At 48.1% G+C, this 13,387-nt stretch overlaps 1 protein-coding gene across 2 annotated transcripts in view; it reads right to left on the reverse strand.

Moving 5' to 3' along the window:
- The window catches only part of COL4A4 (collagen type IV alpha 4 chain), a 127,958-nt gene that overhangs the window by 85,686 nt on the left and 28,885 nt on the right, over positions 1-13,387 (reverse strand). For both annotated transcript variants that reach the window (XM_066346605.1, XM_066346606.1), the window contains exons 5-7: positions 1,950-2,084; positions 1,159-1,203; positions 366-482 (exon numbers count right to left, since the gene is read on the reverse strand). In XM_066346605.1, coding sequence (XP_066202702.1) covers positions 366-482; positions 1,159-1,203; positions 1,950-2,084 — 297 coding nt within the window. The remainder of the gene's footprint in view (positions 1-365; positions 483-1,158; positions 1,204-1,949; positions 2,085-13,387) is intronic.

Here is a 13,387-nt window from a genome sequence, read left to right on the forward strand (position 1 = left end):
GATAACATTATATGGAGTGAAATAAATAAATCAGAAAAAAACAAGAACTGCATGATTCCATACATTGGTGGGACATAAAAACGAGACTAAGAGACATGGACAAGTGTGTGGTGGTTATGGGGGGGGGAGGTAAGGAGGGAGAGGGGAAGGGGGAGGGGGAGGGGCACAAAGAAAACTAGATAGAAGGTGACGGAGGTCAATCTGACTTTGGGTGATGGGTATGCAACATAATTGAATGACAAGATAACCTGGACATGTTTTCTTTGAATATATATACCCTGATTTATTGATGTCACCCCATTAAAATTAATAAAAATTTATGTATAAAAAAATATTCCCATTAGGATGCGCTATGGGGGTCTCACCGGGGGGCCTGCTGGGCCAGGAGCTCCACTTTCTCCTGGAAACCCTGGGTCCCCTCTTGAGCCGTTGTAGCCATTCACGCCAGGTTTGCCTCTGGGTCCAGGAGGCCCTGGGTGCCCCTGCAGGAAACAAAATTAGAAGTTTGTTTGTTTTGGTGGTGTCGTGGGTTTTTTTTTGCAAGACCACTATAACACAAAGACTATGCAATATGGGTACCCAAATATGGCAACTGTGACGCACATGCTGCTTGATTTTGTGAAACCTCCTTCCCCATCCACAAGTGCTATGTAGCATAGTAAAAATCAACAAGGAAGCTTTAATAGACCCCCAATTTAAATATATTACATTTACTCAGTTTGTGGTCTTCTGGGAGACTTGGGAAGACACGTTTCTTTAACCCTTTAGAGAGACTCGGATGACTGACTGGCAAAGCCTCCCCGGATAACTCTTCCTTCTTTCATTTGGTTTTCATATTCGAAATGAGAGTCTTAAATCCACTTCCAAAGTCAGGACTCACCAGCAAGTAAGAACTCTCACTATGAGTCTACATTTACTTCCAGAACAGGGTCCTAGACCAGCAGGTCTAGTCATGTTTTGGAATGTTCTTCTCCGACCTAGTAGAAAACCCTGCTACTTTACTGAGGTGTTTCAGTACTGGAGTTATTCCACACAATTGAAAGGCAAGCACTGAGATGAAAATCCATTTGTCTGTATTTTTTGAACATGCAATTTTAAGTGTTTTGAGAAGTGTTTCTCCCTCCTTCAAGAAAGTGGAGAAAATGTACGGATACTCACAGGTATACCATCCAACCCTGAAAACCCAGGAACGCCGGTGGGACCCTAAAATTGCAGACAATAAAAAAAAAAGTTATAAAAGTTACTATGTTATTACAAGTTGATTTATTTGAAAACATAAATAATTAAAGCTCATTAGAAAACAAACAACCCTTAGCAGTCATTGCTACTTATTCCTACATGAGCTTAAACGCCAACATTTAAGAATCCAACGTCTGTCCTTTTTCTTTGTGCTGAGGAAGCCAACTTGGCAGTATCGATTCACAGAAAACACGCAGCACCCAATACGCTGGAAATTCAACTCCTCAGAATCTGCCCATCCGAGAGAAGCAAACTTAAGTGTGAACACAGGGTTGTTTTCTCACACTTTCTCTACAAGAACTTAGGGTTAGTTCTCAAATTCTCACCAACAAGGAAGAAACGATAGTTTTAACGCATTCTACAGCATATTGTACAGTGTTTTCAAAGGAATCAGTGCGATCTACATAAATCGATATGGACCACACGGTTGAGTGAAAAATAAAAAAGGTCTAGCATGATACATATAATATCATTTAGGGTTTTTTTTTTTTAAAGCCATGAAACAGTACAACTCCCCGTTGGGCACAAGCATGCACGTGAGTACCTACAAAAGATGGAGAAAGACATGTTCCCTAGGGAGGTGTTAGGGAAGGAGGGCTGATCACCCAAGAGCAGTTTCGACTTAATTTACTACAAGGTGCAAGCAGCTGGCAGCTGTGTTATACAAAACCTGGCATCGCAGTAACCCTTTCCCTTGAGAAGAGGTTTACCTTGTCTCCTTTGTCACCGGCTGCTCCAGGAGGGCCACTGTCCCCTCTCACCCCTTTCTCTCCCGGAATCCCAATGGGTCCTGGAGGTCCCAGCGGCCCAATAGGACCCTGTGGCCCTGGTGGTCCTGGTTGACCCTAAGAAGGAAGATTAAAAAGGGAGGTGGGCTGATTCACAAGTAGTGTCTCCTAACACCAACATATAGTCACTGGGTTTTGCAGAAGACTGAAAAGTTACAGACTGAGCATGCTCTGATATGGAAAGACAAATGACCACTTCATCACGAATATAAGAAACAGTAACACTGCCCCTTTTTAATCTGAATTTAAGCAGCACGATAAGTCTGAATAACCGTGTGTATATCCACTTATTTATAAACTGATAATAGTTCTCTTGCTATTGTCATTCTGTCAACAACACTGATAAATCTTGAGCTGTTTGGTGAAGGCAGGAACTCAAAAAATAAAGCCTTATTATCATTATGTTAGTGACACAGGTTAAATAAAGCGAGGGGCACTTCCTCCTGATATACTTCAAGTGACTAAATGGTTTGTCTGCCCTTTTACAAGGAGACATTTTGTGTGTGTGTGTGTGTGTGTGTGTGTGTGTGTGTGTGATTTCACTTCATTTCTTACTCATAACTGTGAAGTAGGCTCTCCATGTCACATTAGATTTATGCAATCCCACTTTCCATGACTTAAGAAGGCCACCTGTTATCTTGGGTGTAGAAGTTTTGGCCGGAAGACGAGACACTCGCGGCTCCCTGCTCCCGGTGCGCACTGTGCGGGGCAGGCTGACCCACCGAATCAATGCGCAGCGACCGCCCGTTAGAAGCGGCTGCGAAAAGGGAGGAAGTCCGGCCCCCGAGGAGCACCCACCCTTGGCCTTGGCAACACTGCTCCCTTCTCTGTCCTCGGCTCCCTTCATCCTCCTCCTCCTCCTCCTCATCATCATTGCTACTATTTATTGAGAATCCATAAAAATGCTAATAGCTTAGAATTTTCCAGTGTAAATGTATAAAATAGGTGTTACAAAAAAAAGTACAAAATATAATAACACGGGCACAAACCATCTGGGCCATGTTGAGGGCACATCCCTAGATAGCGCACAAACTCTAAACTACAGTCTAGAAGGAAGACTTCACCGGACCTTCCCTGCTGGTGTTAATGAATCTTCCTTGTTTATGTAATTAACATAAGTGCAAAGTTCCCATTTTTCTTAAATACAAGGCTCAGGAAATCACTGCTTTCCCATTAAATTTAGCAATTACCTTTCTGTCTTACACGTAGTTTATACAAAAAGCTCCTGAATTATTCTCTTTTGTGAATGCCACATTATTGAGGAACAACAAAGCGTACATTTGAACGCAAAAGGGTAACCGAGAGAGAGAGATAGACAGTTAACCGGCTATAAATCCCTCTAATGTGTCTCATTTAGACACACACAAGGCCAAATCCAGTGAGCTGATGGAACTTCGGAGGAAAAAGAAAATGAAAAAGGAGAGGGATGTTGAACACAGTGCAAGAATTATTTAACTCCATTCAGGGTAGCATTGTGTCCTCACTCGAGAAGGTACCATCTAAAACACCCCCTGAGAAATAAATCTAGGCGTGGTTGTCGGCATTATTCAATTCTTCACCCCCATCTCCTTCCCCCCCTCCCCTGTCCCTGCTCTGTCACACTGACTGCCCTGTCATTTCTGAACAAGCCCTGTGGTGAACAGACTGCAGTGTCTTGTCCCAGAAGTGTCCCTCCATCCCTCTCACGTCTTCTCAGTGCCCCAGGGAAAGACTCCCTGGTCTCCTGCCCTCCCCGACACACCCTTCCGAATCGGATGCCTCCCCACGATGCCTCTGTGCTAACAGTTCTCACCTGTTCCCACCATCACCTCTTCCTCCTCCCAACCCCACACCCACCCGACTGTGAGCTGGGGCAGGGCAGAGTCTAGGTGCCGGAGGCCAGGGTGCTAAGAAAGGCAGAGAACAATACACAGGTAATAAAATGAGCTGATCAGACCCGCACCCACCCACCCCAACAGGAAGAGGAGCTGCTTCCTCCTGTTTCTGAGAACAGTTCCAAGACCCGTCGTCGATGATGGTGGTGCCGCCCCAAGTGGGCAGAGCTCCTGCCCCACGGTGAGCGGTGGCCCTGACAGGGCACTGTTGGTGTCCTTCTGTTGCTGAAATAAAACAGGGGCCTTGTGACGCCTTCATTGCAGCCGCAGTAAACCACAAATGCAACCTCCACTTTGCGATCGCAAAACTACCATACAGCGCTAAACGCTGACATTTTCCACGGCCCTTGGAAGACTTCGTTGCTTGTTTTTATATTTAGCGTTGTTTTTCATATTAACAGGAATTTTATTATAACATAAACATTTTAAAGAAATACATTCAACCTCTACCACTGTACTAAATCTGTCAGAAAGTGGCTCATGAAAAATTCCCAAATATCAGTCTTCAAAATAGACATTGTTAATTAGCCTGGTTCAAATAATTTATCTATAGTAATGTAGGCAGTAAAAAAACCACTATGGTTATGAGTAGATATTTTAGCTTATTTATTGGGATATCATAGAATTAACTTCAGAATGAATATGCGTAAGTCCCAGGTCCATAATAGACATTTCTGTAATAAGACAATTAAGATTTTTATGATAAAAATGAACAAAGAAGCATTCAGCCCTCCGCACCCTCCCGCCCACTTTTCTAATGCTTGATTGTAATTCAAACATGACACCACTAGGTGACACTATCATATCATGTAAACCCTCAAAGGCCTCAACTGCAGCACAAATCCCTCAAGCAGGTGCCTCCAGCGTCGTTCCTTATCACAGAGGAAACTGGTGGATGTCGCGAGGGCTTATAAAAAGAATGGAAGGTGTTATGCAAAGACTAGACCATATGGGGCGACCACACTGCGGTGGCAGACTTTTTCTTGTAACCTTAAGTTCCCCTCACTTGTTAATGAGGGACTAGACTGGTCGGTGTAGCCTGGAGTAACAGCGACTCAGGGTTTTCAGCTGTGTTCTTAAGGGGTGGCATGGAACAGTGGAAAGAACACCGCTCAGAACTGGGAGCCGTGGCCTTGCCGCTGAACAATAAGGTCACCCTTGGACGAGGTCACCGAGGAGCGGTCCGCCCAACATCGTTCACGCTGTGGGAACGGAAGGAGGCGGTGTTGAGAGGTCTCGGTAGGCTCTGCGGGAGCCGGGAGCCAGCTGTCTCTCCCTCCTCCTCGCTCTGTTCTCCCTCCGGTGCCCCTGCCCTCTGCCTTCTCTGTTTTTCTCCTCCCTGTGTCTCTGTGCTGTTCCCTCCCCCCAGGCCCATGCTGGGGTTCCCCCTGCAGCTCCGCAGGGCAGCCGGAGCCTCTTCCCCCTTCTCACTTTCTCCTGTGCAAACTCGGCCATTTCCCCGGGGGTCCATCACATCCAACTGCGAGTAGTCACTCCGTTTCCCTTCCGAGCCCAGACCTCCTTCTGCACCCTGGTCACTTATCCAACTGGCCTCAAGCTCCGTAAGTCCAAACCTGGGTTCGTGAATTCAGGTTCATCCCTCCCACTGTGCTCGTCAGCCGTGCACCACTGTGCACACAGCGGCTCACAGCTCATCAGACTCCTCCCAGGCGCCTCTACCCACCCACCTCCGTCCCACACGAGGCACCCCTCCTCTCCATCAACGCTGCCTCCTCCATATTCCTGACAGTCACCCACCTTCCCCACCTCCACACTCACCCCCTTGCTAAGCCACCGCGACCTCTCACCTGTAGCAGACCCCTAACGAGTCTTCCCTGATATTGTTGTTGCGCACACACACACTCAGTCTTTTTTTTTTTTTTTTGTATTTTTCTGAAGCTGGAAACGGGGAGAGACAGTCAGACAGACTCCCGCATGTGCCCGACCGGGATCCACCCGGCACGCCCACCAGGGGCGACGCTCTGCCCACCAGGGGGCGATGCTCTGCCCCTCCGGGGGATCGCTCTGCCGCGACCAGAGCCACTCTAGCGCCTGAGGCAGAGGCCAAGGAGCCATCCACAGCGCCCGGGCCATCTTTGTTCCAATGGAGCCTTGGCTGCAGGAGGGGAAGAGAGAGACAGAGAGGAAGGAGGGGGTGGGGGTGGAGAAGCAAATGGGCGTTTCTCCTGTGTGTCCTGGCCGGGAATCGAACCCGGGTCCCCCGCACGCCAGGCCGATGCTCTACCATTGAGCCAACTGGCCAGGGCCTACACACTCACTCTTCAAACAGCAGCCAGGATGATCTTCTTACAACATAAATTCAACCTGCCTCCACTTTTCTTAAAGTCTTCCAAAGCCTTCCTTGCCACCCAGGATAACCTGCATCTGCTTTTCCCACTGCATCTCATGCCACCTGCTCCCTCTCCTTCTCTGATGACAACTCTGTGGCCCTTGGGGTCCCTCAGACAGGCTAGCCTGTCTTCTTCCCACTCCAGGGCCCAAGTAGAGGCTGTTCTCTTGACCCAAACACTTGTAGTGGGTTGAATGGTGGCCACAAAAAGATGTGTCCTCATCCTGCCCCTCCGAACCTGTGGATATTATTTTAGATGCAAAATATGGGATAAAGTTAAGGCTCTGGAGATGAAGAGTTCATCCTGGATTATCCAGGGGGCCCTAAATGCCTTTTTATGAATCCTGACAAGACGGACACAGATGAAGATTTGATACAGACACGCAAACGAGAAGGTGGTGTAAGGATGAAGGCAGAGACTGGAGTGATGCGGCCACAAGCTAAGGAATGCTGGCAGCCACCAGAAGCTGGAAGAGGCAAGGAAATGATTCTCTTCTCTTGCCGATGGAGGGAGGGCGGCAATGCTCTTGCTTTTGGACTGCTGCCCTCTAAGTCTGGTGAGTAAATACATTTCTACTGTTTTAAGCCATTCAATATGTGACCATTTGTTAAGACACCCTAGGAACTAACAGGACACACTTCTTCTAGGCCATTGCTAGGTGACGTCTGATTTTAGCAGGTCCAAGCTGAGGTATTAATCTTTGGCTCCCTTGCCCCCCCCCCAAACCCTCACCCACCCTACACATGCTCCTGTACAAAACCAAGTTAGGGCATCCAATTATGCACCCAGGAAGACAGCAAGGATCTTTGTCTCGTCTACACTCTGATGCCTAGAATGGTGCCTGGGCTCAGCAGGCACCCAGAAACAACAGCTGGAGGGTGAATCTCCGCCTCTCTTGCTGAGCTCTGAGCTCCAGGTCACAGGCACTTCCTCCTTTCCCATCGGGCCTCACAGATCCCCAGAGGCCACCGGCTGAGGAGCTACTGTGCCACCTCACCCGCAGGTGTTGTCAAGTACCAAAAGCTACAGAATCAATATTCATATTTTAAGAGGCTTAAAGAACATTTTATTAATTTGGGTTAAGGTGTGCAGAGAAATTGTAAGAATAATCTCTGTACTGTGTGATTGGCCTAAAACCAGGATGGCCCTTGGCATTGTATTGTAAATGCAAAGGGGAGGAAAACATGGATCCCCAGACATTCCACCACACCTGTGGGGAAAGGGGTGAATGGCTAGCCAGGTGCAGGAAGAGAAAAGCCAAAATAAACATTTTCTTATAGTAATGAGCCATTTGTGGGCATTTGTCCCCATGGAAACTACCTCTCTTATGTAAATGCATATGGTTAATACGTGTGACTCTGGACAGAGAGATGGCAAATAAACACTAGATAATATAGGAAGGTCTTTTAATATATAAAGAGACATCTTTCTACGATTGTGTTGACTTGTAAATTTTGTTTTTTCCAAAATGATGTATGGCTTGCAAATTGAACATGGTCCTATCATGTTAAAGGACATATGACTATAACCAATAGTGGTAAAGGGCACCTAACTGTAATTTTTACTTCTGTACTTCCCGCTTGCAAAACTATAAAAACTAAGTAGAACAAAGGGCCGGCGCGCTCTCCCTCAGATTTCTGTCGAAGTTGCCGCCGCCGCTTGGCCAAGCTAGACAATAAAGCTTTGATGTGTAATCAACGGATTTTGTTCCTGTCTTCAACGTTTCGAGTCCCTCCAGATCAGGCTTAACACTGGCAGGTGCAAAATTCTCGAGGGCTATCTGCGGCGTGAATGACAGGGAAGATCGGAGGATGGAGGAGGGGAACAATCAGCACCTTGGAGGCACAGCTGTGTCCTGTGGGTTTCTTAGCAGGTCGTGGAAAGTGGTATTTGAAAGGAGAAATACATTTTACTTTCCTAAAAACCTTGTAATTCGGATTTTTAGCTCATGTAGACATTAGTTTTCCTCGCACTAGAGACCGTTCTTAGAATCACAAATACCGCTTCCCATTTTCCTACATGGAAGACACCCCAGTTTTGGGGGGGGGGGGCGGGTGCACCTGTATGCAGCCCTTATTTCTGACCAACAAGGCTGCCTGCACTGCGGTAATGACCGTGGTCCTCTCAAGTTCAGCACCGTCCCACATGCGCTGAGCTGCGCGCCCACCCGGCCCGGTTCACACTGGGTCACAGAGCTCGGCAGTCGTTGCTATGGAGCTGACCGGAGGCTCCGCTGCAAATCACGGGCAGCCTAATGAGGTGGCTGACAGGGGGACAGATACTCCAAAACCTACCTTCAGACCCAAGCTGCAACTACATAGGTTTCCCTGGGGGGAGGTTCTGCACGCTTGGCCTGTTTTTCAAATACGTTCTATGGCGTAAAAGACACACGTGAGCCTGTGTCCTCGCCTTCTTTCTCAGGCGCGCATGTTGGATCTAAAGAGAGGGATTCGTGGGCATCCTGAGAGCCATGTTAGTTAGTGGGAGCTCTTCTTCCCTGTGGATATATATCAGCTGCTACTGCTCCTGCTGCCACGGGATTGTTGGAAAGCCACATAGGATACAATGATAGGTATGTCTCCTCCCTCCACCTCCCGGACCCCCGCGCCCTGCTCAGAAATACCTCCTCAGGCACTTGCAAAATAATAATAATAATAATCCTACAACTGAAGATTTATTCTTTTCACTTTCTCAAATTTTTCACTCTTCAAAAATCAAGGTTAAGCCTCCCATCGGGGAAAACTTGACAAAGCTAAGCCGAAGTTGTCAACTGGCAGCTGGTGGACTGAATTCTATTCAGGACATTGGTTTAAGTGTTAGGCACTGTATTGTAAAATGTTTGAATTCTGATGCCTTTACATGACAAAGGTACTTTCCAGCTCCCCATGGTCCCCCCAAGGTCAACTGTCACATCCTGGGGTCCCCTCATCAGGTGACTTGTCGTCCCCTGATGGCACCTGAGTCTGTCACCAAGGACTGGGCTTCATTTACCAGAGAATTCTCCAACAGAGACAAAGTAAGCTAGGGAAGGAGCTCCTGGAAGAGAAAACATGGCAAGAAAGAGAAGAAACCAGAATAAAGAATCTAAGAAGCTGGTGACAGACCCAATCTGCTAACATCTCCGTTGTCATTGGAACTTGCTTGCATCAAAATGTGACGCAAATGACTTATGGTGAGCCTTGGAACATAAAAATAACTGCTCTGAACCACTTATCAGGCTAGACAGAACAGCTGTGTGAGTGACCAAGAGACTGAGTTCCGGAACTTTGTGCTCAAATAATTTCATATGAAAATGATAACAGTCATTAAAATTTCCCAAGTCAAGTCCATGTTTGCGGTATTGTGAAACACAGACTCTTAGAAGTAAGTGTAAGGAACAAGGGATTGAGCTTGCGGGGAAAAAAAATACTTGGGTGCACAAATACTTAGGAAGTGCTTTAAAAGTCCCCAAAGAGAGACTGATTTACTTGTGATTTTAGTTCTCACACCAAAAATAACTAAGACAGGTCTTGAGTTGTAAGCCATCTTGACCTCCTTGTATATAAAGCCACTCAATTGTGAGGTTGTATTGATTTAATAGTTGCTGTACTTTTTTGAGTAGAAAACAATGTGGATATATATTTTATTCTAGAAAAAAAAACTTTATAAGGTGTATTGAGTATCATGCTAGTCATTAAAGCAGAACTTATAAAAGGTTCCATCTGGTCTACAAAGACATGTAGTTTTCCCTGCAAGGGGACAGCCACCAAAATCACGGCAGTCTCCTCCCTGGAAACTGATCCTGAATAACTGAAAATCCTGCCCAACGCCACCTCCTCCTATCCTTAAAGAGGGATTATCGTGAAGTTTCAGGAAATGTGATGACAGTCACAAACTATGTCAGGAAGCCAGTTAAACAACTGTCATATAGGAAAAGCCATGCCCTCTATCACAGAACCGCAGGCAGTGAGAGCTGTGGGTGGAGGGACCAGATCTCTGGTGCAAACCCTTACTGTCCAGATGAGGGCTCTGAACCTGAAAGAGACCAAAGGGTTTAGCCCCGGTCTCCCGTTCAGACTCAGTTCTTTCCAGAATGCTACGGAAGCCTTGGAAGGTCCAAGTGTAGCAGTCAGGTGTTGTGGCTGCTGCTGCAAGTGTTTGTCACTGACCCCATCTGAAGTTCCCAGGGGACTCTGGACTATGTGAGACCACTCAGCTAACAACAGATCTAACTGCTGTGGGGCGGGGGTGGGGGGGGCGGAGCCGGTGGAGAGATGCTCCCCCTCCTTTCGTCCCCTTCTTTCGACTACCGCAGGCGCCCCGATGTGCGCGTGCCGCAGCCTGGCCACCAGCTCAGAATCCCCGACCCTGTGCAGGCTGGAGTGTGAATTTTCACTTATTGATTGATGTATATTAACCACCTATTAGGTGCCGTCTACTGTGATCCTCTCAAAGAAGTACGAAAAAAAAATGACCCCTGGTTCTCCAAGAGGAGAAACAAAAGTAGGCAACTTATATTTCTACGGTGTCCACGATGGGCCGGGGGCCAGCATCAACTTTTCACATGTGTCCGTATGGTCACCTTTACGAAGTCTGTGCTTGTCATCTAATCAAGGGGCCTGGTCAGATGTGGCCACACTCGAGCTCAGGGCGACAATCAGGGGATGAGAAGGGCCCCAGAAGGAAAGCAGGTTCCCACCAGGGGACACCCCCGCTGGCCGGCATGGGCAGGAAGCCTGTTCGGGGTTGGGGGGTCGTGTTTCTCTTGGGTTCCTTTGGGGAGGGCAGGAAAGGTATATGCAGACCGTTAGTGCAAAGACGGTCCAAAAAAATAGGCAGAGAAGCCGGAATATTTGCATAATGATGAAAGGTGAGTGAGGGGCCCAACCCACACAGCTGGGGAGGGGCAAAGGGCGAGTCGTACGGTTACTGACCAGCACACACATGGAGGCTGGACGCGGGCCTCCGCCGGACATCCGTGAGACTGACCTTCATCTTGTCGGCAGTGGGGGAGCTGCCCTTGGAAGCGTCCCAGCTGCACGTCCCACTGCAGCCTCAGCGTCCAGGGAAAGCCCTCACCTCCGTCACCCCAGGGCGTGGGGCGGCCTGGCTCCCCAACCATGGCTTTAGACCAGGGGTTCCCAAACTTTTTACACAGGGGGCCAGTTCACTGTCCCTCAGACCGTTGGAGGGCCGGACTATAAAAAAAAACTATGAACAAATCCCTATGCACACTGCACATATCTTATTTTAAAGTAAAAAAACAAAATGGGAACGAATACAATATTTAAAATAGAGAACAAGTAAATTTAAATAAACAAACTGACCAGTATTTCAATGGGAACTATGCTCCTCTCACTGACCACCAATGAAAGAGGTGCCCCTTCCGGAAGTGCGGTGGGGGCCGGATAAATGGCCTCAGGGGGCCGCATGCGGCCCGCGGGCCGTAGTTTGGGGACCCCCGCTTTAGACACAGCAGTTTTGATCCAAGGCTTGAACAAACCGCTCACTTAGGCATGAGCCATGGGAGAGGAGACAATTTCTTAGGAATGCCTGGCTGTGTGACTCGCGGGCTGCGCCGCCGCCAGCGGATGCTCCACCCTCCGGAACTGAGCGTATTTCCATTTTTCAGTCCACCTTAAGATGTCAGTGTGGCTCAAAGGACAGTCGGCCAGGCGGCTGGCTGCTGAGGGCTTGGGAGTGTCCACCTCCGCTGACGCACAAGCCTCCGTCCCAGACGCCCAGCTGGAAAGCGTCCCCAGCAACTTGCAGCCTTCACCCGGGACCCATCTGTCTCCGGAAGGGCAGAGGTTGACCGGTGTTCCGCACAGAGCAATCCCTGACCACCCAGAATCGGGGACACAGTCTGCACAGAATGCATACACTCCCTGCGAGCCCTCCTAACCAAGGGCCAGCTCGAGGACACACAGTGTGCCCTCCACACGGGCAACTGCTTGGGGTTGTTGAGCCCCCCAAGGCCACAGAGAAGGAAGGACCCCGGGTGTAGATATGAAAAACAACAGCACTTAGGCAGATAGAAGTGTGACGATTAAAACTGATGTCTGAACCTTTGTGTGATCATCTTCCCGTGACCCTGGGGCCGACGCTGCGGTGGAAGCCAGACGCCCGGCGGTGCGCCTGCGTCCTCCACACACAGGCGTGTTAGTTAAAACTCTTGGAAATTCCGTGCCTTGTGTTGACAGATGGAAATAATAATTATAGTGGCCTCCCAAGATGTGGAGCAGGGGTCCTCAACCATGGCACCACAGGACTCTGGGGACAGAGAAGTCTTTGGTGTGGGGACCGTGCTGGGCACTGTAGGGTGCTGGTCTCCACCCGTGAGAACCAGGAACACCCTCCTCCACCCAGTTGTGGAGAATAAAAACTCTCTAGATGTTGTGGCCAGACGGGCCCTGCTAAAGCCACCCTCAGCCTCATTTAAATCAGAGGACCACACCTCGCTGGCCGTACAAACAACTGTCCCTATTCGTTCTGTGACGTCCCCACCCCCTTGCTGCCACAAGGCTAGTCCATCCATTCATCCTGGGTCTCAAGCTCAAAGAGGCTTCAAATTTAGAGGCACTGATTTCCTTTTCTTCTTTTTTATTCTTCATTTAGACAATCTTAGTATGTTTCTATTAACAACCTCACACCGAAGCCAGGCTTTTTTCCCCTGAATGATGTGCATGCTTACATGAAAAGAACTGAAGTATTTCTTAGAGTGCTAGCTTTTAGCATCCCTACCTGTTTTAAACAAAATAACCTGAGATACAGTTGACATATAATAATGCTTTCAGGCATACAAAGCCATGATTTGGTATTTGTACAGGTGGCATATGGTCCCCACAGTAAGTCTAGGTAACAGCCGTTGTCATACATAGCTGCCAACGTTTTCCTTGTGCCGAGAACTTTTAAGATCTGCTTCCTGCGCCACTTCCAAGCGCAAGGACTATATTACTGACTATAGTCACCATGCTGTCGGTTCCAGCCCCAGGACTTACTTTACAATTGGAGGCCTGTCCCTTTTGTTTTTAAATTATCTCACGAAGAACGAATGGCCAATTATGAAAAGACTCAAAAGGATGTAAAGTACAGCGTAGAGAACATAGTCCAGTAACATTGTAATAGCTATGTACGATGCCAGGTGGGTACTCAA

This window comes from Saccopteryx leptura, chromosome 7, assembly GCF_036850995.1.
Source record: "Saccopteryx leptura isolate mSacLep1 chromosome 7, mSacLep1_pri_phased_curated, whole genome shotgun sequence".
NCBI classification, from domain to species: domain Eukaryota; kingdom Metazoa; phylum Chordata; class Mammalia; order Chiroptera; family Emballonuridae; genus Saccopteryx; species Saccopteryx leptura.